We start from the raw sequence: 23,367 nt of genomic DNA, 5'->3' as shown, positions 1-23,367 counted from the left end.
ATCTTAGACTAACTAACTGTACCTCTCTCTCTCTCTCTCTCTCTCTCTCTCGCACACAGGCGGAGGAGGAAAGCGGAAGGGGAGGAGTAAGAAATGGAGGGAGATCCTGCGCTTCCCCCACATCAGCCAGTGTATGGAGCTGAGCAAGACCATCGGTACTGAAACACCAGCATCCACCCAGCACTGCACTCCTAACATCTAAAGGGTTCTTTAAGGGTTCTTTAATACAAGCATTCAGTGCTATGTAGTTTTTGCCCGCACCTTAGAAAATCCAGGTTCCTCTAGTGTGTATACAGTATAGAACCGCTGCATTTCTCTTTAAATAGTCCTTTGCCTTATTAAAGGGGCCTTATCTATGATTGACACTCTGCTGTGGGTGGTTCTGTAGAGCAACAAGATAATGTTCCACTATGTTCCACTCAGCTTTACACCCAAAAATAAAAAAGGGTTCCTTTCCTGGTTCTATACAGCACCAAATAGAGTTCCACAATGGTTATGAATCAGGAACAGGGTTCGCTTTCACCCTTTAAAAAGGGTTATTGAAAGCAGTGGTTCTGTAGAGAACCTTGCCCACTCAAGGAACCATTTTAAGAAGGCATAAATAAAAGGACATCACTCTGTATCCAGGAGACCTGAGTAAGCGGTAGGTGAATTGGCTTGTAAGTAGTCTCTATTTAAGTGTTGGTTCTGTCAATGGGAGGTGGCAGGTTCGATCCTTGGTGATGCCACAGCCATATGTCAGTGTAGGTGGTAGGATGGCCCTCCCCCTCCCCCCCCACCATCACACAGTGTGGGATATGCTGGCCAGCGCAGGCAACTGTTAGCTGAACACAGTTATCAGTTAGTGTTCACCTCCAAGTGAGTTGAGCTCCGTTGGTGTTGCGTTAGCCTGGAGGAGGAATGGCCTAGCCTTCACCCTCCCAGAGCTGGAGTACAGGATAGTGGGGGAATCTGGACTTAGATAAACTTCAGGGGAATATATATATATATATATATGTGTGTGTGTGTGTGTGTGTTGTAGAGAGGGATTACTCAAGCCTCTGTGAGAAGCAGCCCATCGGAAGACTGCTGTTCCGCCTCTACTGTGAGAACAGACCAGAGCTGCTAAGATGCATTCATCTTCTGGACGCCATGGTATGTACACTCGCATGTCCATGATACTGCATGTTTATACACTATTTGTCCAAATATTTGTGGACACCCTTTCTAATGACTGCGTTCAGCTACTTTAAGTTGCACCCATTGCTGACACAGACATGCCAAAGCACAAACACACAGCTTGTCTAGTCCTTGTAGAGAAGTACTGCCAATAGAATAGAATGGCCCTATTAAAGCCCACCCCCAGCATTGAGCTGTGGAGCTGTAGAAACTGTGATCCCTGGAATGATGGTGGAGATCGTCCAATATCCTGACCATCAAATCCTCACAGCAATGTTCCTCCAAAATCTAGTAGAAAGTCTTCTTCTCTGGACAGTAGAGACAGTTACTCCAACCAGCAGGATCAACTTTTAATACTCTTGATTTCAGAAGAAACAATTAATGAGCAGACGTCCCAATACTTACGTCTACTTTTTAATCTCATTAGCTTTTAACTGATGTGTTTGAAACCCACCCCCCACCACCCCCCGTTTGGAGCTCCTCATGCTGTGATTTGTAATTTCCTGTCAGTCGTTTCCTCTTTCAAAAATACGTGCCCACCCAAAAAGAGGTGGTCCTTCCTCTGATTCTGATTCCCAGCTTGCCAGGTTCCAGGAAAACCCTGCAGTCATCCCACTCACCCTTCCGAACTTCAGCTGAACTTCATGGGCGGGGCTTATGAACGCGGCTGCTGCTGGACTAAACCCCTGTGTACATTAAAGCCATAATTTGGCAAGAATGTAGTTTACACACACAGACCCTCAGCTAAGACATGCTTACTGCGTCTTTAGGTTAGCACTGGCGCTCTGAGGCTAATGTAGCTAATAAATAATGGAAGCCTATACCCCACCAATTAGCACTGGAGCTAACTGCATGTTAAAAGTTAAGCTGGCTCGGCTGTGTGTAAGCTGAGAGTGTGTAAATGATATTTTACGCCGAACTGTTGCCTCAGAGCTCAGATGAAGAACTCCTGACTCGTACCGCTTCTCCTCCCCCTCGTTCCAGACTTCCCCTAGATCCCACTCTGCACGCTGTTCCACTGCTCCAGACAGAATGCCTCCTGCATTACTGCCCAGGCTGTCATACAGAGAGGCCCAAAATACACAGGCAGGCATGTGGTCACCCTGAAAGAGGCCATTGTCTGACCAACACCCCACCGTTAGACCCCTAAAACACCCCCAGTCACCTCCTCTGGACTTTTACAAGCCAATACCTCAGCCGTCAGCGGAAATGTGGATTATAATGTGGCGTAACGATGGATACGCTGCAGAAACGAGATCCTGGGAAGTGAGAGCATCTTAAATGCAGTCGCACAACACTGTTCACTGCCCCATACGCTCACTGCCCCACACGCTCACTGCCCCATACGCTCACTGCCCCACACGCTCACTGCCCCATACGCTCACTGCCCCATACACCCACTGCCCATTCGCTCACTGCCCCATACGCCCACTGCCCCATACACCCACTGCCCCATACACCCACTGCCCATTCGCTCACTGCCCCATTCGCTCACTGCCCCATACGCTCACTGCCCCATACGCCCACTGCCCCATACACCCACTGCCCATTCGCTCACTGCCCATTCGCTCACTGCCCATTCGCTCACTGCCCCACACGCTCACTGCCCCATACGCTCACTGCCCCATACACTCACTGCCCCATACGCCCACTGCCCCATACACCCACTGCCCATTCGCTCACTGCCCATTCGCTCACTGCCCCATACGCTCACTGCCCCATACGCTCACTGCCCCATACACCCACTGCCCCATACACTCACTGCCCCATACACTCACTGCCCCATACGCCCACTGCCCCACACGCCCACTGCCCCATACGCTCACTGCCCCATACGCTCACTGCCCCATACGCTCACTGCCCCATACACCCACTGCCCCATACACTCACTGCCCCATACACCCACTGCCCCACACGCCCACTGCCCCATACGCTCACTGCCCCACACGCTCACTGCCCCATACACCCACTGCCCCATACGCTCACTGCCCATACACCCACTGCCCCACACGCTCACTGCCCCATACGCTCACTGCCCATTCGCTCACTGCCCCATACGCTCACTGCCCCATACACTCACTGCCCCATTCGCTCACTGCCCCACATGCCCACTGCCCCATTCGCTCACTGCCCCACATGCCCACTGCCCCATACGCTCACTGCCCATACGCTCACTGCCCCATACACCCACTGCCCCACACGCTCACTGCCCCACACGCTCATTGCCCCATACACCCACTGCCCCATACACCCACTGCCCCATACACCCACTGCCCCATACACTCACTGCCCCATTCGCTCACTGCCCCATACATTCTATGTGCACGCTCACAGCTAGGTGGTTGCTATAGTGCTGCTAGGTGGTGGGTCGGTGGTTGCGATGATGTTGCTTAGTGGTCACTTGGTGGTCACTGTGGTTTTCCAGCTGGTTGCTATGACGTTGCAATGTTGATGTTAGATGGTTGTTATGGTATCCCAAGCAGTTGCTGTGATGTTGGTGAGTGGTTGCTAGGTGGTTACCATAGAGATGTTTGGTGATTGCTAAGTGGTTGGTAGGTGGATTCTATGGTTTTTCAAGTGGTTACCATGGTGTTGCTTAGTGGATGATAGGTGGTTTCTAAGCAGTTGCTATGGTATCCCAGATGACTGTTATTTCTACACCTATTTATTCCGATGTGACAAAATTCAGTAATATGAGAGACATCATTTATACCATATTATTAATCTGGCAGATATGTTTTACTATATGGAGATTCATTATGATTAAAAATCCACATTTTGCCAGTGTTTGAAGATCATTTGATCTGATCACAGGAAATATAGGCTGTATATAAATATGTTAATTATACAGCAGTGACATCATCACAGTATCAGTGTTAGCTGTTGTGCCTTACTGCAGTTAGAGCTGGTAGAGATGCAGCTTTTCACGGTTACAAAACAGGAAGAGTGTGTGAACGCATATGAGGGACGCATATGTTCTGTAATTAGTGTGAGCGTGTGTGAGCGTGTGTGTGTGTGCGTGTGTGTTTTGGGACACCATAAGGAATGAGCCTGGGGGGTTTTAAGGCCTGTTTTGACGTCAGAGACAAGCAGGACTTCTGTTGTGGAGGGTGCCTGTGTGCGTGCGTGCCACTGTGTGTGTGTGTATAAGAGTGTGTGTGTGTATATATATCCCTGTGTGTGTCTGTCAGTGCAAGGAGATGTACATAAAAGAAATGAAGGATTTCTTTGATGTCGGACGGCGCCCACTCTTCTTTATGGCGTTCGCTCGTTTACAGTGTTTAGGGAAAAGCCGCTGAGTGTGTGTTTACACTGACAGAGAGAAGAGTGGAGTTGGTGTATGTGTGTGTCCGGTCAGTGCAGAGGTGGAGCAGACTGATGTTATCTCTCTCTCTCTCTTTCTCTAACACACACACAGACATACACACACACACACACATCAGATTGGCTCTGTTCCCTCAGTCAAAGGCAGCCAGCCCAGCCCTCTACTGTACCATTCACAGCACTGACGCAGGTCCGCTCACTATGGCCAGAGCTGTGTGTGTGTGTGTGTGTGTTTGTGTTCGTTCAGTAGGGTGCTGTTGATTTTGGACAACAGCCAACTTCATTTACATACACTGTGTGTCCAAAAGTTTGTGGACACCTCCAGCGTTTCACCTGAAGGCAAGGATATTAAAGGGGAATGCCACCAAAAGTTCAAAATTCTCTGCAGGATTCAGTCTGGAGAGGTGGGTTCATCAGAGCCGGGTTCGGTGTGAAACTGAGCTTCACTGTAGAAAAAACTCACCCACTCTTATTTCTTTACAGTGGAGGTGAATGGAACCAGGCATCGGTCGCTATGACTACAACACAGATATAGCTTATATTTTATTTCCTATACAAACCCACCAGTTGGAGACGTTAGCATCATGGCTCCAGGGCTAATACTAAAGAAGTAACTGGACTTTTGGTCCACTTTAACTGAACCCCTATGCTAACCGCTAACTCTGTCCGGCTTCTGGAGTCGCCGCGTTCTTTCCTTTCGATTACGGTTCGACCTTTTTATAGAAGTGTGTATGGAGGAGCCCCTGGATACATTAAGAGGAATGGAAAACATTCCAGCTCCCTGCACACACACACACACACACACACACATGCGCGTGCACACACACACTCTCCCGCTATGTAATGACGTGCGCTGTGTGTGTGACACTGCCGGCTCGTGCTGCGGCGCTCCAGGACCTTGCGGAATCCTGCCGTGTTGCCGGGCTGGTTACCAAGCAACCTGAGGTCACACACGGTGGGCTTCACGGAGCATATGTGTGCGAGTGTGTCTCGGGGTGTGTGTGTGTGTGCACCCTTTTTTAATTTAATTTAATTTATTTCATTATTTTTACGGGTGTGACTTATGATGCGCCGCAACATTTAGTACTTTTTGTGCACTTAATGTGTGTGTGTGTTGAGGATAAGTGTGTGTGTGTGTGTGTGTATGTGTGTGTGTGGAAAGTCTGATCATAAAATCCACCATCTATGTTAGTGTAGATCAGACCGACTGCCTGTATGTCTGGATGCTTTTACTTTCAATTTTTTAAGTCAATGTTTCTGATACAAAAAATATATTTATTTATGTATTGATGTTGTTTATTAGTTGCAGTATTTGACTAGTCAGTCTTTCTGCTTCTTCCATTCAAAGTTTAATATTCATAAACTCATTAACATATGGATTTTAATTCGCTATTACTGATATATGTGTAGCTGTGTAATAAACTGTGCTGACAAATATCACTATGACTACAACACAGATACAGCCCATAATCCATCTCCTATCCAAACCCACCAGTGCAGCTACACGAGTCTTCTGAGTTTTATATGGAATGATGATGATGATGATGATGAAGGTAAAATAGTGAATAGAGAATCTGAACTAATGCAGTTCTCTTTAGGGACTACTTTCTGTAGCCGCACTACACCCTACAGCATGTATCCCTCCACCATTTTAATGATCTGATTTTAAAAGCAGGTTCTAGAGCCGAGCTCTTCTCAGAACTCTGGTAGAACCGTGTCTCAGGCATCAGGCAGCGTCTTCATCACCATTAGGTGAAGAACTTTCTGTGAGGAGCTTTTAGTAGAGCTTCAGACGTCTGCTTCCCTTCACCTCCACTGTAGAACAGTTAAATTCCTGAAAAGTTTTTGGGTCATTAATGTTAATATTTTACATTAATAATAATCAGTAGTACAGTTACTGCCCATTTTCATCAAATCAGATCAAATCAGGTTAATTGTCACATCAGATGAACACAGGTGTAAAGGTGAGTGAAAAACAAATATATTCTATATGAAATAGAAATACAGAATATACACACATTAGCTTACACTATACACACTCTATACATGCAGTATTGCACTGTTTAAACTGTATAGGTTTAATATATAATCTGAGATCTTTACTTTACTGTTTACACTGGTATATAGACCCTGGATAAGGTGTGAATCCAGGTGTCAGAGGTCCAGAGGTCACAGTGCCAGTATGTGTGTATGGGGTGGAGGTGTGATGAGGTATCTTGTGTGATGAAACTGGTGGCTTTATGAATCTGGCACTGCAGTTATTAGTTATTTTTGGCTGTATATTAATTCTCCTAATAAATAGTAAGAAGCCTACTGAACTGAGCTCTGGGATCGAACCCAGGGGCAAATTAGCACCCCTGCAAATTTGTACTTTACATATTTTGCACATTTCTCTTAACATAGGCCCTGTACTGGTCACTACACCTGTGTGTGCATATGTGTTCAGACTGAACACAGTAAAATAGATCAGAGTGTAGAATCCAACACAGCCTTCTGAGAGCTGTATAAAAGCTGGACGAGGCATTTCCTCCTTGTTGGATGCGCTGTGTTTTTAACTGATTATAACTGATTAGTTATATATTCAGTTGTAGTGGTGTTCAACGGTGGGATTGAACCCTTTCCTCCTGTATGCAGGGTGGGGGGTGTAATCCACTACACCATCTAACTGTTTAACAGTAACTCCACTGTTAAACCTTAATACAGAAAGCTTCTTCTTACCAGAAAGAAACACCACCACCTGGTGGATTAAGGCAGAACTGCATATTGGTATTTCTTTAGTCTGTGAGGTTGTTAATAATTGATTTTATTAAATAGAATATGCATAATTAAATACAATATCAAGAATTAGGGATTGATGCTATTTTAGTTCTATAAAATTGTTATACACTGTATTGATTTTACCCCTAATATCAATATTGCTATCTGTTTCAGTATCAAATGAGGAAACATGGCCTCATGTAGTCTGTAATAACAACACATGATGTGTGATGTGATTTCTCAACATATGTAAGTGTGTGTGTGTATGTGTGTGTGTGTGTGTGTGTGTATATATATATATATATATATATATATATAACAGGATGTGGCAGGTGGTCCAGTGGAGATTTTCTTACGTAATGAGACCTGCTGAGGAGATGGTGTTGATGAGAGTGTCATCAAACATTACACACACTCTCTCACACACACACACACACACACACACACACTGGTGGCCCTGAGGGACAGGCTGGTTGCGTAATCCTCTGCGCTCTTCATTCACTCACTGTAATCCCGCAGCATTAATGAAAGAGGAGCGGCGTCACCGACACACTGCAGCGCTGTGAATCTGTGACATCACAACCATTCCCTTAGATCATGATTCTTTCCAGATGATTCAACTCTGATAATGTTTTCAGTTATTTAGATTTCATTCAGGATTATTGTTGAAAAATACGCTGGATATATACATATACATTACATTGACAGAAGTATTGGGACACCTGCTTATTCACTGTTTCTTCTGAAATCAAGGGTATTCATAAGAGCTGATCCTGCTTCTGTTGGAGTAACTGTCCAGAGAAGAAGACTTTCTACTAGATTTTGGAGGAGGAGCATTGCTGTGAGGATTTGATTGCATGTAGCAGCAAGAGCATTAGTGAGGTCAGGATGTTGGATGATGATCAAAACCACACCTCATCATCCCCAACTCCCCAACTCATCCCAAAAGTACTGGATGGAGCTCCACCACCATCATTCCAGAGAACACAGTTCTTCCACTGCTCCACAGCTCAATGCTGGGGGGCTTTATACCCCTCTAGCCCACGCCTGGCATTAGGCAGCATGAAGCTTATAGGTTTATTATTGTTGACTATGTTGATGATGATGATGATAATGATGCTGTAGTACCCAGTGAATATGCTTCCAGAGGTGGTTGCCGTGGTAACGCTGTGATGCTGTGCCCTTTAGGAAGACTACGAGGTGACTCCAGACGAGAAGAGGAAGAGCCGAGGAGATCAGATCATCAAAAAGTTCCTCACCAAACAGGTGTGTGTGTGTACATAATGGTTTGCAAGTGTGTGAAATTGACATAAGCAGTAAAAGAAAGTGACCCCTGTGTGTTTGTATGTATGTGTGTGTGTGTGTGTGTGTGTGTGTGTGTGTGTGTGTGTGTGACTGAGGAAGAAAGTGAGAGCTGATCAGATAATTGGTGAACCTGTGCATGTGAAAAAGAAAGTAACCACAGTTTGTGTGTGTGTGTGTGTGTGTGTGTGTGTGTGTGTGTTTTCTGTAGTCTCCGGAGTGTGTGGATGTGGTTGAGGGCCTTGCCGAGCGCTGCAGAGAAAATCTTGAACTGAGCCCCTGCAAAGAGATATTCAGCGACTGCCGCAAGTAAGAAACACACACACGTGCGCGCACACACACACACACACACACACACACACATGGACACAGGTCTCAAAACATATAATTTATGTTATGTAATGTATATGTATGTAATATATAATATATGTAGTAAGTAACTATAATTATAATAAAGACAAAAGTATTGGGACAAAGCGGGGACCAACTCCATATTCATGACTAGGGGTTTAGAATAGGATGGGATAAATAGGTGTGATCTGGAAGTGTCCCAATACTTTTGTCCATATATTGTGTCTATATGTTATGATAATAATAATATCTTCTTATGTATTTAATGCTCTAAAACTCACCTCAACATGAGTATGAGCTTCTGTGTGGTGCCGTAGATGTCACTGAGCATTAGGGTCAGTGTGTGTGGCTGAATGACCGTGTGGTGTGAGTATAAGTTAGTGGTCAGTGAGCGAGTCCTCTGTGTGTTTATTGCAGAGCTCTACATGACTACTTAAGCGGTGCTCCCTTCTCTGACTACCAGAACAGCATGTACTTCGACCGCTTCCTGCAGTGGAAGATGCTGGAAAGGTTCGGACCTCTGCAGTTCTCTGTGTTCGGGCTGCGGGTGGGAGTTTACATTCTTAACTTGTCCAATAATATCACTTCTGCTTCTGCTGTGTTTTCAGGCAGTCGGTCACTAAGGACACGTTTCGGCAGTATCGGGTCCTGGGAAAAGGAGGCTTCGGGGAGGTAATTTAACAAGAATTTATGTTTGTTGCTTCTTATTTGTCTGTATTGATGTCCTGCTGTGTCACACTGTCCATTTATTTTAGACCCAAAGTAGAACCTTTGACCCACCACATCTGATCCAGCTGGGGCTCTCTCATTGTTTACTTTGGGGGTCTTAGATACAGTAACTTAGATACAGAGACTACCTCCATCATGTTTGGCAGCTGTACTTTAGCCTGGCTAGCTCTCACTGTGGATTAGTAGTTCTGCTTTAAAATAATGCTCTATTACGCCACCAAGAGGAGATTCTGGGTTTTCTACACGCTCCTCAGTCATCACACACACACACACACACACACCATAAAACACACACTGTTATGGTACAGAACCAGGGGAAAGTCTTTAGGGGAAATCTGGAGAAATGTCTCTCTGTCTGATTGGTGGGAAAATTGGTAGACGGTGTTGCTGTTGGACCACGAGAAGCACGGCCTGCTGGAACCTGGTTAAACACTTCAGATATCCGTGTCAGATCTTACCCCATGTTCATTTGTGCTTTTGTACAATGTGTTTTCCATGGCATTTTAACAAAACATGAGCTGCTGATTGTGTGTACAGGTGTGCGCGTGTCAGGTGCGAGCTACAGGTAAGATGTACGCGTGTAAGAAGCTGGAGAAGAAGAGGATAAAGAAGAGGAAGGGCGAGTCCATGGCTCTGAATGAGAAGCAGATTCTGGAGAAAGTGAACAGCAGATTCGTAGTAAGTTCACCTCTCCGTCTTTCTGTCATCTCAGCCATAACATTAAAACCAGCGGAAGAAGTGAAGAGCACTGATGATCTGGGTCCAGTGGATCCAGTCTGTCGAGGGGTGGATCTACATATTAGGCAGTGAGTGAACGGTCAGGTCTTGAAGGTGATGAAGGAAAGTGATGGACAAGTGTAAGAATCTGAGACACTTTGACAAGAACCAAACTGTGATGTTCTAGATAATGACTGGGTCAGAACATCTCCTTAACATCAGCAAGCAGGTCTTGTGGAGTGTTCCTGGTATGCAGTGGTCAGTACTGACCCAACTGCTCCAAGGACAGTGGACAACTGGTGACATGAATGCTCATGGAGGTCCCACCTCACAACTGCTAACGTTTTGCCGCCAGCCACCACAGGACCCCTTTAGAGGTCGGGTGAAGTCCATGTGTCAGTGGGTTAGAGCTGTTTTGGCAGCATGAGGGGGACAGTATTAGGTATTAGTGGTTTTAATGTTATGGCTGATTGGTGTGTTTTAGATAAGAAGTTACACACGCCTGAACATCTACTGCAGGTTCTCACCGCTTGTTTCCGACGCTCGTCCTCAGGTCAGCTTAGCGTACGCGTACGAAACCAAAGACGCTCTGTGTCTGGTGCTGACCATCATGAACGGCGGAGACCTGAAGTTCCACATCTACAACATGGGCACGCCGGGCTTCGAGAAGGAGCGCGTCCAGTTTTACGCTGCTGAAATCTGCTGCGGCCTCGAGCACCTGCACCGAGAGTCCATCGTCTACAGGTGAAAAAGGGGCTTTTCAGCCACACACACACTTTATACACACACACACACACACACATCACCCACTCACACTGTGATGTCTCTTTTTTCCTGCAGGGATTTAAAACCGGAGAACATTCTCTTAGATGATAACGGTAAGCAGTGCTGCTTCACCATCACTGTACGAGGAGTGTGGAGGTGTTTAAGGATGTGGTCTGAAGTATCAGCACTGAAGCCCACTTTAAAGGAGCAGTCCAGTGTTTCCCGAGCTAACCGTTTCTTGCTGTGTTTGCTGTGAATGGTCAGTTACCATAGTCATTTCCCTTACCTTAGAAAAGATCCCCAAACAGGCCGAAGGGTGTGGTTAACCACTGCATCCTATATTAAAGCATATCTATTGTTAAGACTGTTATACACTATTACACATATATTATATAGACATAAGTATTGGGACACCCCTCTTAATCACTGAATTCAGGCGTCTGATTCAGCCCCTTTCAGCTACAGCTGTATAAACTCCAGCCTCTAGTCCTGCAGTCTGTCTTTCTTCCACACATCAGTGAAAGAACGGGAGGTTCTGAAGAGCTCACTGAAATCCAGCGTGGTTCTGTATGTAATAGGAGACACCGCTGCACCAACAACAACAAGTCAGCTGGTGAAATCTCCTCCCTCCTAGATCTTCCTCCATCAGCTGTGGGTGGTGTTATTATTGAACAGTGGAAAAGTTTAGGAGGAACAGCTCACAGAGAGCAGCTCAGCCACCGAGTGTCTGTCAGACCACGTAAAGTTACAGAGCGGGGTCGGGGCCGAGTGCTGAGCTCAGAGCAGAGTGCAGAAAAGCCTCCAACTGACTCAGTAACTGCAGCAGAGCTCCAGACCTGCTGCTGCTGGTAGAGCTTAGAGCAAAAGGGGACCAGCTCCTTATTAATACAGCCTATGGGGTTAGAATGGGACGGCAGAAAAGATAAAAAAGTAGGTGTAATGTGAATATTTTATATTTAGATCATGCAGATTATGGACAGTTGTTGAACTGCAGAGCTATTCGACTGGACTGCTGTTAATTGTCGTGCCTGCAGTGTTGACCGAATGTCAGTATTAAAGCCCTTTGATCAGCAGTGGGGGAAACTGGAATGGGACGCTGCTGGGTTTTGACCCCGACCTTATCATGAGAGTGAGCTGGTTGGTGTTTATTTTGCTTTGTTTATTCTTGTTTCAGGCCATATCCGGATCTCAGACCTGGGGCTGGCCATCAAAGTGCCTGAGGGAGAGATGATCCGCGGCCGAGTGGGCACCGTGGGTTATATGGGTAAATAAGCACTACTTATTCATTACTACTGACCATTTAATCATGCAGTAACATCCTCACCTCATCTACCATTATTGTTGTTCGTCTGCTGTTTAAATAAAATAACCAAATTCATCCTAATTAATAAACTGAACGTATTATAATTCCTAATATTAAGCTTTGTTTGTTTTTGGTGATGTTGGAATTTGCTCCTGTGTTAATCTAGCCAACATGTTTCTGTGCTGATTGGTTGACAGCTCCCGAGGTGATCAATAACGAGCGCTACAGTATGAGCCCTGATTGGTGGGGTTTGGGCTGTCTGATCTACGAGATGACCGCCGGCCGCTCGCCATTCCGCGCCCGTAAAGAGCGAGTGAAGAGGGAGGAGGTGGAGAAGCGAGTGCAGGAGGAGGAGGAGGAGTACAGCGACAAGTTTACAGAAGACACCAAAGCCATCTGCAGGATGGTGAGCGTGCGCATGCACACACACACACACACACACACACACACACACACACACAAACACAGATTTTCTGTAAACTCTTAACATTAAAGGTGCTACAGAGTAATGCATTCAGCTACTTTCAGTAGTTTGCACATATGTGCAAATGCAGACACACAGCTTGTCTAGACCCTGTTGAGAGGCACTGCCATTAGAATACTCTCTGGAGCAGGTACCCTAGTTCCAGGCCAGGCATGAGCTAGAGGGGTATAAAGCCCCCCAGCATTAAGCTGTGGAGCAGTGAAAGAGCTGTGGAATGTTCTCTGAAATGATGGTGGAGCTCCATCCAGTACTTTGGGGATGAGGTGGGGTGGTAAAACACCTTGACCTCACTGATATAATCTAGTAGAAAGTCTTTTTCTCTGGACAGTAGAGACAGTTACTCCAACAGAAGCAGAATCAACTCTTTAAATACCCTTGATTTCAAAAGGAACAGTGCAGGTGTCCCAATACTTTTGTCCAGCATTTTTAACATTCGAAATTGATGCAGTTCAATCACCACCTTTTAGGAAGACTATAACTAGTGTGTGTGTGTGTGTGTGTGTGTGTGTGTGTGTGTGTGTGTGTGTGTGTGTGTGTTTCTCCAGCTCTTAGCCAAAGACCCCAAGCAGAGGCTAGGCTGCCAGGCTGAAGGAGCTGCAGAGGTCAAAGCCCATCCCTTCTTTAAAAACATCAACTTCAAGAGACTAGAGGCCGGCATCCTGGAACCTTCCTTCGTGCCTGATGTGAGGAGGAGCTGCAGTAGACTGCTTTTCTTTGTTTCTAACATTGATTTGATCCTTTAATCTGAGAGTTATCATCTATTATTTATTTCTCTTTTTGTGTGTGTGTGTGTGTGTGTGTATTCTGCAGCCCAGGGCGGTCTACTGTAAAGACGTTTTGGACATTGAACAGTTCTCCACTGTTAAGGGCGTTAACCTGGACCAAACAGACAATGATTTCTACTCCAAGTTTGCCACTGGCAGCGTCTCCATCCCATGGCAGAATGAGGTGTGTGCTGATGCAGCCGTGTGTTTAGGACTGACCTTCAGAATCCCCTCATGGGTGTTAACACTGTAGACGAACTGTACACTTTACACTGTGTCAAACTGTCATGAAGAAGGAACCAATAGAAATGCTCCAAAATTAGTACAATTATTTTTTATTTTTTTTTATTTTATTTTACTTTAGATTATTTAAAGGTTTGTGTACTCCTGTACAAATAACTGGTCGATTTTCTGAGAGTAAATAAGTAAAGAACTCCTCTACAGGTAACAAACTTAAAAATGTCCTTTTTCTGCTCATTGTAGAAACCGTTTATATTTAGGTAGCAGAGAAATAACAGTAAATATCCCAGTGTCCACCCTGAGCTCCTGGACGGCTCTGTATACTGTGTGGAGTGCTTGTGTTGCTGGGAGCTGCATTCAGCTGCAGGAGAGAGAGGCCGAGAGAGTGACAGAGAGGCAGAGGAGAGAGAAACTCTGAGGAACACCTAAATGGTTCCAGAATGTTCCAGAGGGCTGGATCCAGTTAGCTCAACATTGTCGTCTGTTTCCTGTTGAGGAAAGATCTGTAAACATGATCAGATCCTGAGAAATTCACACACACACACACACACACTTACACACACACACTCTCACAAGCATGCTCACTGACTATTTTGAAATATAGGAAAATAGACAGACAGACAGATGGATGGAGAGACAGACATAGATACATGATAGATAGATTAATAATTACATTCCTCTCTCTTTCTCTCTTTGCAGATGATCGAGACAGAATGCTTTAGTGACCTTAACGTGTTTGGGCCTCTGGGGTCGCGACCCCCTGACCTGGACTGGACGCAGCCGCCGGAGCCACCGCGGCGCAGCCTGCTGGACAGGATCTTTAGGAGACATGTGAGGATCTCCTCCTCCCCCACAGAGGAACAGGCCAGAGAACACAATAGTTAACTACAGACCAGGTCAAACACCCATTCAGGACATCCCTCATTCACTCCACACACACACACACACACATCCCCCACCTTCCACACCCCTCCACCCTTCACACGGGCAGCCTGGCTTATTCTCACTTTACATGTTCTGTAATGTTTACAGATGTGCCTTCACTATAAAAGCAGGGTCCCAGGCTGCTGTAGCTCTCTTTACAGAGTAGAAGGAAGCTGTCCCTAAATATCAGCATTTTTCCAGACTGAACTGGTAACCCTGAACCCTCAACATGTTCCCATCACGGTTAAAATACAGGTAAAAGATTCCTGACTTTAAAAGAAGCCACTTCCTGCTTTTCCAGGATTTTCCTGATGTGTTGTGAACACGTGGGGCCCGGCAGCAGGCTGCAAGTGTGAAAGGGGGGATTCACCAGAAATACCAAAAACACTAAAATAAAAATTTGGTAAAAATTAAAAATTTCTCCTCTTAACTCAAATATAGTAAATATCACATATTGGAAGACGTTTGCCCGTTTAGTTCAATACTGGAGCGAATGAGATAATGGAGATAATGGAAGATTATGTACACCAGTTTGTGAGCCGGCCCTCAGTAATCTCTAATACTGCTGTGTTTCGCTGTGCTAATGTACTTCAGTCCATGTTCTAGATAACAGTGAGTCATAAAGAAGTCAGGTGGAGCTTGCTGAACACCTCCATGAATGTGTGATGTTTTGGGGCATGGTAATTGGTGTACATACACTTTCATTACTTGTTAGCCACATTAGCCTCGGAGCTCCAGTGTGGAACTAAAGAAGCAAACATCACACACTGTACACATCTTGGCTGACTTACTGCCTTTGAAATAATAAGAGAAAGTGTGTAAGTTTGATTATTGGACGGATTGAATTGAACACTATATGGACAAAAGTACTGGGACATCTGCTTGCCTTGATGAAATCAAGGGAATTAAAAGGTGTTTGTCCTGCTTTTGTTGGAGTAACTACTGTCCAGAGAAGAAGACTTTCTACTACTCTACTACTAGGATTTGATTGCATTCAGCAGCAAGAGCTGGAGTTAGTAAGGTCAGGATGTTAGAGAGGTGATCCCCGCCCCAACTCATTCCAAAAGTACTGGATGGAGCTCCACCACCATCATTCCAGAGAACACAGTACTTCCACTGCTCCACAGCTCAGTGCTGGGGGGCTTTATACCCGTCCTCTAGCCCACGCCTGGCATTATTAGGCAGCGTGGTGCCCATAGGTTCATGATGTTGATCTGCTCCAGAGAGTCCTTATCTGTTGGCAGGACTTCTTTACAGAGACTAGACTGTAAGCTGTGGATAGGTGCAACTTATTTACAACCTTTACAAGTGGTGTCCACAAACATTTGGACGTATAATGAAGCTATAGAGAATGACAGGTTTGAGAAACACAAAATGCTCAGATTTGAACCCCGAAAGTAACCTTCCTTCTCCTCCTCCTCCTTTCTCTTCCCGTTTCAGCATCCAGAGGCGGCCATCGCTCACAGCCGAGTCTCGTCTTCCAGCGTCAACTCTGTTGACTCCGTGTCAAACTCTGCCCCCTAGTGGACAGACGCCTGCGGGACTACAGGGAACAAGATAGAACGAGTGATATAAAGAGAAAGAGTGAGAAAAAAAATAAACGAGAGAAACTCCTCCTGTCCTGCACAGGCTGGTCTTTAGAGCATGGAAGAGGATTTGTTTTTATGTCCTCGTCTAGGCCGCCAACACTAACCATTCGCGGCCCGCTGGAGGGCAGGAGACGCAACGACTCTGCTTTTGAGACGAAAGAGACCTTTTTATTTCCCTTTTTTCTTTTCTTTTTTTTTTTTTTTTTAACGAAAGGCGAACTTTTACCCCTCACCTCATGCTCCCTCAGGATTGCTGGACCAGAAAATAAAAAGAGCCACTGACAATGACGGAATATTAAACTCTTATTATTCAGGGGATTTTACTGATAAAAGAGAGGCCTCCACAGGGAATGGGAAGGGGGCTTTTTTCCAACCCTTCCGTTTGGGAGGGAAAAGTGTTCACGTGAACTGAAGACACTCTACACACTCACTAACACAGGCACTCACTCTCTCCTTCCTCCTCTTCCTCCTCCTCCTCCTCTTCCTCCTCCTTCTTTTTCATCCCTCTCTTTAACCCCTATACCTTCTCTCCCGCCGCAGTTCCAACAACTCAACAACACAATACACCTCCAACCTCAAACCCAAAATGTGCATTGCCTTGCATACACTCAGGCCAAAGATCAGACATGTATTTGAGTATTCGGTTGCCATATTTTGTTCTGGAGAGTGAGGTTAGGCCTAAAAACGGAGGAAAAAGAAAAAACAGAACCAAGCACAAGGATGAACAGAGAGCTCGGGGCAGTCGCTGTCTTTCAGCCATCCGTAACGGGAGACTTGATCTAGGAAATCCAAGGAGGCTAGCTGTGCTAACGTTGCTAGTGAAACCAGTGAAAGCTGCATACTTTTAAAGCAGAGGCGGCTAACAGCGCTAATCTGTTTCTTAGTTACCAGTGAAATCTCAATACTTGATCCAGAGAAGCTAAGGTGGCTAACAGCACCAATGTTTTTAGCGGTCAGTGGAAGCTGGACACTCGATCCAGAAGTGCTGAAGCAGCTAACAATGCTAATGCCTCAAGTAATCCAGAAAACCACAGTGAAGAACGTCACCAGTGTCGCTCGTAATGAGTGAAGTCTCAATACTTGATCCAGAGAAGCTAAGGTGGCTAACAGCGCTAGTGTTTTAGCAGTTAGTGAAGCTGGACACTTGATCCAGAAGTGCTAATATTGGTAACATTGCGAATGTTGCTAGCAGTAAAAGCTGGATGCTTGACTGTTAACGGCGCTAATAAATTGTTAGTAATCAGTCAAATCTGAATACTTGATCCAGAGCAGCTAAAGTGGCTAACAGCACCAGTGGTTTTTTTTAGCAATCTGTGGAAGCTGGATGCTTGATCCAGAAAAACTAAGATGGCTAACAGCGCTAATGTATCGAGTAATGTGGAAGAGTTGAAGTGGATAACATCGCCAGTGTCGCTCGTAATGAGTGAAATCTCAATACTTGATCCAGAGAAGCTAAGGTGGCTAACAGCACCAATGGTTTTAGCGGTCAGTGGAAGCTGGACACTTGATCCAGAAGTGCTAAAGCAGCTAACAATGCTAATGCCTCAAGTAATCCAGAAAACCACAGTGAAGAACGTCACCAGTGTCGCTCGTAATGAGTGAAGTCTCAATACTTGATCCAGAGAAGCTAAGGTGGCTAACAGCGCTAATGTAAAAGTTGGATGCTTGATCCAAAAAGGCTGAAGTGGAGCCTAACAGCATTCGGCAGCGTTGCCAGTAATGAGTGAAAGCTGAGTGCTAATGTTGCTAGTTATATTAGCCATATTGTATTGAGTATTAGTGGAATCTAATAGGTGATCCGGCTCATCACTTAGATTGCTGGTAATCAAGTTGGATCCTTAATCCGGAAGATCTAAGAAGACTGTAAGCTGGACACTTGATCCAGAAGAGGTTTCGTCCCATCTTTACTGAGGCTAAAGGACAGGGTTCATAATTTGGGACGTAGGATTTCCACTGGAAGTGTTACAGTAGGACATTTCAACATCACTTCCTATGTATAAGGGCATTGGAAATAAGGAAGGGGCCAGAAGTGCAGACGGAAGAGTGGGGTGGTCTTATCGACAGTGGACGGGCCCTAAACCAGCAGCTACGCACCAACACAGCACAATAAAATCAATCAGGGATCTAACTCCACTGTACTCATCTCATCAGATCTGTTGCCCCAACCAGTGCGGGGCACCACTCTTTAAAATGATTCACAAATACAGTATACAGAAGCCGTGCTGTGTACCACCTGTGGACAATCTTTACTACGCTTTACAACTCATGAAATTCTCTCCGTGCCGCCCGGATAGTTGTGAATGGTCAGTATGAGTGCCACAAGCTGCGGGCAAAAACCTAGGACTGTATCCGAGCAGAACTGACCAATCGGTTTCTTTCTCAATAAACAAAGAAAAGTCTTCACCAGTACGTCAAGAAATCGATCAGTGTGAGTGTCATGGGGGGGTTCTGCACTGCTTGACACTGATTGGTTAATGTCTATCCATCAGAAATTCATCCATCACCTCTGAAAGTCACAGCAACACCACCACCGCCCCATCACCCCATCATCTCCACCCGGAATACAGTTGCCAAATGTAAAGTTAAAGGGATATTTGAGTGTTTTTCAACCTGACCTTAGTTCACGGCATCTGCTTTGCCCTGTCAGTCACCACAGAAGATAATTGTAAAAGACTTCGAAAAAAGCAGAAAACTTGTAACTCGAAATTCGTCAATGGGCAGTTGCTGAATTTCACGAGTAGACGATGAGCAAATTTGAAGCAGTAATGAGCTGTGAGTTAGAAATGAGAGAATGATGTGAAGTTGTTTTGTAAATTAAGTTTTATTTAACTTCCTTTTACTGAAGCAACAACAATAACAAAAAAAACGATTTTCGGTTGCTTTATCTCTAGCTAAGGTTTTCTGGTACGGGTATGGTGATTAGGCCGAACCTGTGAAAAGTTATAGGCTGGTAATTAATTGCCACAATCTTTTTCCTCTTGAAAACTAAGCCCAACTCTGAAATCATTTATTACAGTTTAATATACAAATACATAATAAATAAATAAATAAATAAATAAATAAATGTTTTAAGAAATATAGCAACCTCCCATTAGCATCTAGTGAGCGAGTTTGCTGCTCTTCTGTAAATACAGGAACCCTCTCTGAAAGTGGTGCTCGTGGTCATCGCCCGTATGCTACAGATGCTGTAGATTAGAGATGAGGTTGAAAATACTGTGCACTGTTCCTTTAATAAGAGCACTTTCTTCCAGTTTCGGATGTTTCTGAACACCAAATGCCACAGTCTTGCTCGAACTTCAGCCCTTTTTCAGACTGTTTACATTCAGCAGCGCAGTAAACCAGGTTTCACCTTAACCAGCATACCTCAGCACCCGCTCATTTCCCCATTTCCCCATTTCTCCATACTGATGCCATTATACAGCTGAACACTGAAGGGAGATCCACAGCATTCACAGAACTGCTGGAACTGCTGGAACTCCAGCAGCGGCTGGTAGATGTGCTTTTCTAGCTTCAGACGTGTTTGATTTTGAGCTTTTAAGTGTGTTGTAATAATGAGGATTTAGACTGACCCTCAGCTGGACCGGCCTTAAAGAGTAACAGGAAAATAGGAGGTTGAGGAGCACCTGATTTCGATTGCTCACTGTCACTTCATCTACAATGTGGAGAAAAAGGAGACAGAAGGTTAACCTGCCCTTTAAAGACTGGGTTATTAGTTCAGCGTTACTGAAAGTACTACTGATGGTAGCTTCATGGCATTTGCCAGGATGCTAACATCTGCTCAGAGTGTCTCAAGGTAGCTAACTGACCATGTTCGGAGAATAAAAGCTTGTATTATGCCTTCATACACCAAAAAACAAAACAGAAAACATCCATTAGTGCAACTTTTCAGACAAATCAGGCTGTTGGGGGGTTTATTTTTGAGGAGGGTGTTTTTAAGTGCCATATTTGTGCTTGATTAGCAAGCTAATCAGTCGTGCCATTAACTCAGACATTTGTAATCTAGCTATATTAACGGAAAATGATCATCCCCTACAAGGATATATGTAATATTTGTTATGGGAAAACGTTTGGGGTCCAGGTTTTGGTTTTTGTTGGTTAAGAGATCAACAAATATATTAGCCCATGCTAACTGGCTAGGTGCTTGAGAGGTCTAAGCTAATTGGTCCCGTTGTGTATTCTGAAAATATGAAATATGAAAATAAGAAAATACTGCTTTGTTGAATTTCTTTTTTTTCAACACTGGACGGACTCGTGACGAGGACGGGACCTGAGTGGAGTGTGAGAGAGTGAATGGCTGCTGTGTGTGTACAGGATTGTCACGTAGCTGTTAGCCTGTTAGCAGTGGTGAGAGTCTGTGTTGTGCCACAAATGGGGTTATAATGTGTGATGGTAGAGTTTTAAGTAATTTTTTTTTACATAAGGAATTATTAATCCTTATTTTAATAACTTTTCCTCCCCTAGTTGTGGTGCATATAGACCTTTTAGCATGCGTCACCGTTCTGTATTCAGACATATGAGCAGCTCTGACCAGCTGAAGCGGTTTTTCTTACTATAGGGGGTTTTAGCCATCTCGCCCTGTGGTAAACACACCTTCCAAAGCTATATACAGTTCTCTCTAAATCCTGAAATAAACAACACTTCTTTTTTTTTTACATTTTTGAAACATTGTTGAATTGACAAAGTTTATTCACTTGTAAAAGTATCGACTGCGTGACGTGGGCCTGAGCCCCATGACTGCTTTGCTGCAGATGCAACAGCATACGTGACAAAGAAAACAAGGACAACTACAGCTAAAGCTTTTATGACAATTTAAGGCTGATGGGACACAACTGTCTCACAACTGTCTCACAACTGTCTCACAACTGTCTCAGCTTGGTTGGTGGTATGCAAATGACTGCAAAAGTTGAAGTTTTTAAGATCTCGGTTATAAACATGTTCAGATTATTTTAATAATGTTCAAATGAATCGCATTGTAATAACTAAAATTAACATCCAGAATGTCAAATTGTCAAAACAAATGAAAAAAAAACAATAGTATAAAATATGATATATAATACATTGAAATCCTTATAATATTGGCTTAAACATCTTTTAAAAATTTAATTTCATTTATATCTGTTTTGTGTAGCGCAGTGGGTAACAGCACCTCCTTGCCTGTGGCAGATTGGTGTTCAATTCCCTGCCCGGGCAACGTGCCCATCATGCTACACCAATTCTCAAGTTCTTAGACAAGAATCCTAACTCCACATTCTTTACCTATGTAACCTAAACACATGGAAGTTGATCTGGATAATAGCATTTGATAAATGCTGTAAATGTAATGTTAATCTACAGTACTCATTATTTACTTCTTTGTGAATGTAAAATAATACATTTTGAGCTGGTAATGTCTGTTGGTTTAAACATTTCAGTATATTTGGAATATAAGTGAATCACAGGGTGGGACGGCGGTGATTTTGGAAAATGCTGTTGATTTTTCCCCCCATAAGGAAAACTGGCCTAAGCTTGGGGTTCCTAATGTGGGCGTGACGCACGACTGCAGAGGTCTATTTGGAAGTTCCAGGGGATTTCACAATGTTACAGGGATCTTTCCCTCGCCATTACTGCCTTGTGTTGTGTAGGCCTGTTAGATTCGAGAAAGACTTTGACATTTGTAGGTTCAGTACCATCAAATTGTGACACATCGACCGACTAGGCTGCATTGATGACTTAACGGATCGTGAACTCTCTCCATATCACGGCGAGGGCCTAAAGACGACACGCGATATCGAAAATACTTGTTTTTTTCTTCTCTCAATTCAAATAAACCATGACCCCCTGACCCCCCTGACACCCCCCCCCCCCCCCATGTCCTTATTAGGAGCATGACTACTGCAACGTCAGTGCATTACATGTGTACACTCTATGTAGAACCGATGTATGTTCTCCATGACGCGATATGACAACTGACTCTGTGGTGACATAGCTGTTATGCTGCATTAAAGGGACATTGCCTTTCCAACAACGACCAAACTAAAAGGGAATGGGAGTGGTCACTTACTCTCGCTGTGACAACGGTCATCTCGCTGCGAGAGTGGATTGGTATCCCACCCAGAAGACGAGCCTCCGATTGGATCCACTGATATTTTTTTTTTATGTCATTATGAGAGTTTTAGCTACATTCTGAAAAATCCAATGAAGTGCCTCCTTTTTAGCGGTGTAGTCCAGGTAGTGCCCATGTTAAGGTTTGCACTTTGTGTGTCACTTCTGTCATCGTCTGTGTCCGTGACACACAAACACTTGCACACACACACACACTCGCACACACACACACACACACACACTCTCACTCACGCACACATGATTTTAAGAGAGAGGTGTTGTACTACGCTGATTGCATGTGAAGCCAAACCTGTCAAAGTCCTTCTGAATAAAACCTGTGCTGGCCTGAACAGGAGTGTGTGGCTTCTTTCTGTGTGTGTGTGTGTGTGTGTGTGTGTGTGTGTGTGTTTACTTAAAAAAACTAAAACTAGCCAGAATTATGTGCATATATGCATATTATGTCCAAATGTCTGTGGACACTCTTTCTAATAAATGCATTCAGCTACTTTAAGTTGGCCCCTAGAGAAGTACTGCCAATAGAATAGGACTATCTGGAGCAGATTGGCACCATGCCTAATGTAATGCGTGGGCTTTAGAGGAGTATAAAGTATATAAGCCCCCCAAAATGACAAAATTAGAAATGTTAAACCTGATGACACTGTTTTACGGGTTGTGAAACTGGGCTGTTAGTGAAGATCAGTACTGAGCTCAGAAGATAACGGCCAGGAGAATAAATTACGCCCCGTGGTTTGAGGGACACGGGGTTGGAGGTTAAGGTAACTTCCCCAATAATCCTCGTTCATTTGTCCCGGGCAGATGCTGCCCAAGCGTTCTTGAACATGTTGACTTTGGGTCACGGCAGACTCGCTGTCATTAAGC

General features: G+C 44.6%; 1 protein-coding gene across 2 annotated transcripts in view; it reads left to right on the top strand.

Annotated features, from left to right (window-relative positions):
• The window catches only part of grk5l (G protein-coupled receptor kinase 5 like), a 65,115-nt gene extending 42,277 nt beyond the window's left edge, over nucleotides 1–22,838 (top strand). The window contains exons 2-16 of one of the 2 annotated variants that reach the window (XM_072682562.1): nucleotides 60–155; nucleotides 1,022–1,134; nucleotides 8,428–8,505; nucleotides 8,753–8,850; nucleotides 9,310–9,402; nucleotides 9,501–9,564; nucleotides 10,159–10,299; nucleotides 10,892–11,082; nucleotides 11,179–11,216; nucleotides 12,278–12,367; nucleotides 12,604–12,812; nucleotides 13,436–13,573; nucleotides 13,701–13,838; nucleotides 14,594–14,725; nucleotides 16,259–22,838. In XM_072682562.1, the coding sequence (XP_072538663.1) occupies nucleotides 60–155; nucleotides 1,022–1,134; nucleotides 8,428–8,505; nucleotides 8,753–8,850; nucleotides 9,310–9,402; nucleotides 9,501–9,564; nucleotides 10,159–10,299; nucleotides 10,892–11,082; nucleotides 11,179–11,216; nucleotides 12,278–12,367; nucleotides 12,604–12,812; nucleotides 13,436–13,573; nucleotides 13,701–13,838; nucleotides 14,594–14,725; nucleotides 16,259–16,342 (1,703 nt within the window). In that variant the 3' untranslated portion in view covers nucleotides 16,343–22,838. Of the gene's footprint in view, nucleotides 1–59; nucleotides 156–1,021; nucleotides 1,135–8,427; nucleotides 8,506–8,752; nucleotides 8,851–9,309; nucleotides 9,403–9,500; nucleotides 9,565–10,158; nucleotides 10,300–10,891; nucleotides 11,083–11,178; nucleotides 11,217–12,277; nucleotides 12,368–12,603; nucleotides 12,813–13,435; nucleotides 13,574–13,700; nucleotides 13,839–14,593; nucleotides 14,791–16,258 lie in introns of both variants that reach the window. The other variant, XM_072682563.1, reaches the window with a different exon arrangement.
• The last annotated feature ends 529 nt before the right edge of the window (nucleotides 22,839–23,367 follow it).

Source organism: Salminus brasiliensis, chromosome 6 (assembly GCF_030463535.1).
Source record: "Salminus brasiliensis chromosome 6, fSalBra1.hap2, whole genome shotgun sequence".
Classification (NCBI taxonomy): Eukaryota; Metazoa; Chordata; class Actinopteri; order Characiformes; family Bryconidae; genus Salminus; species Salminus brasiliensis.
Note: the sequence above shows the minus strand (reverse complement) of the source record. Positions and strands in the feature narration are given on the sequence as shown.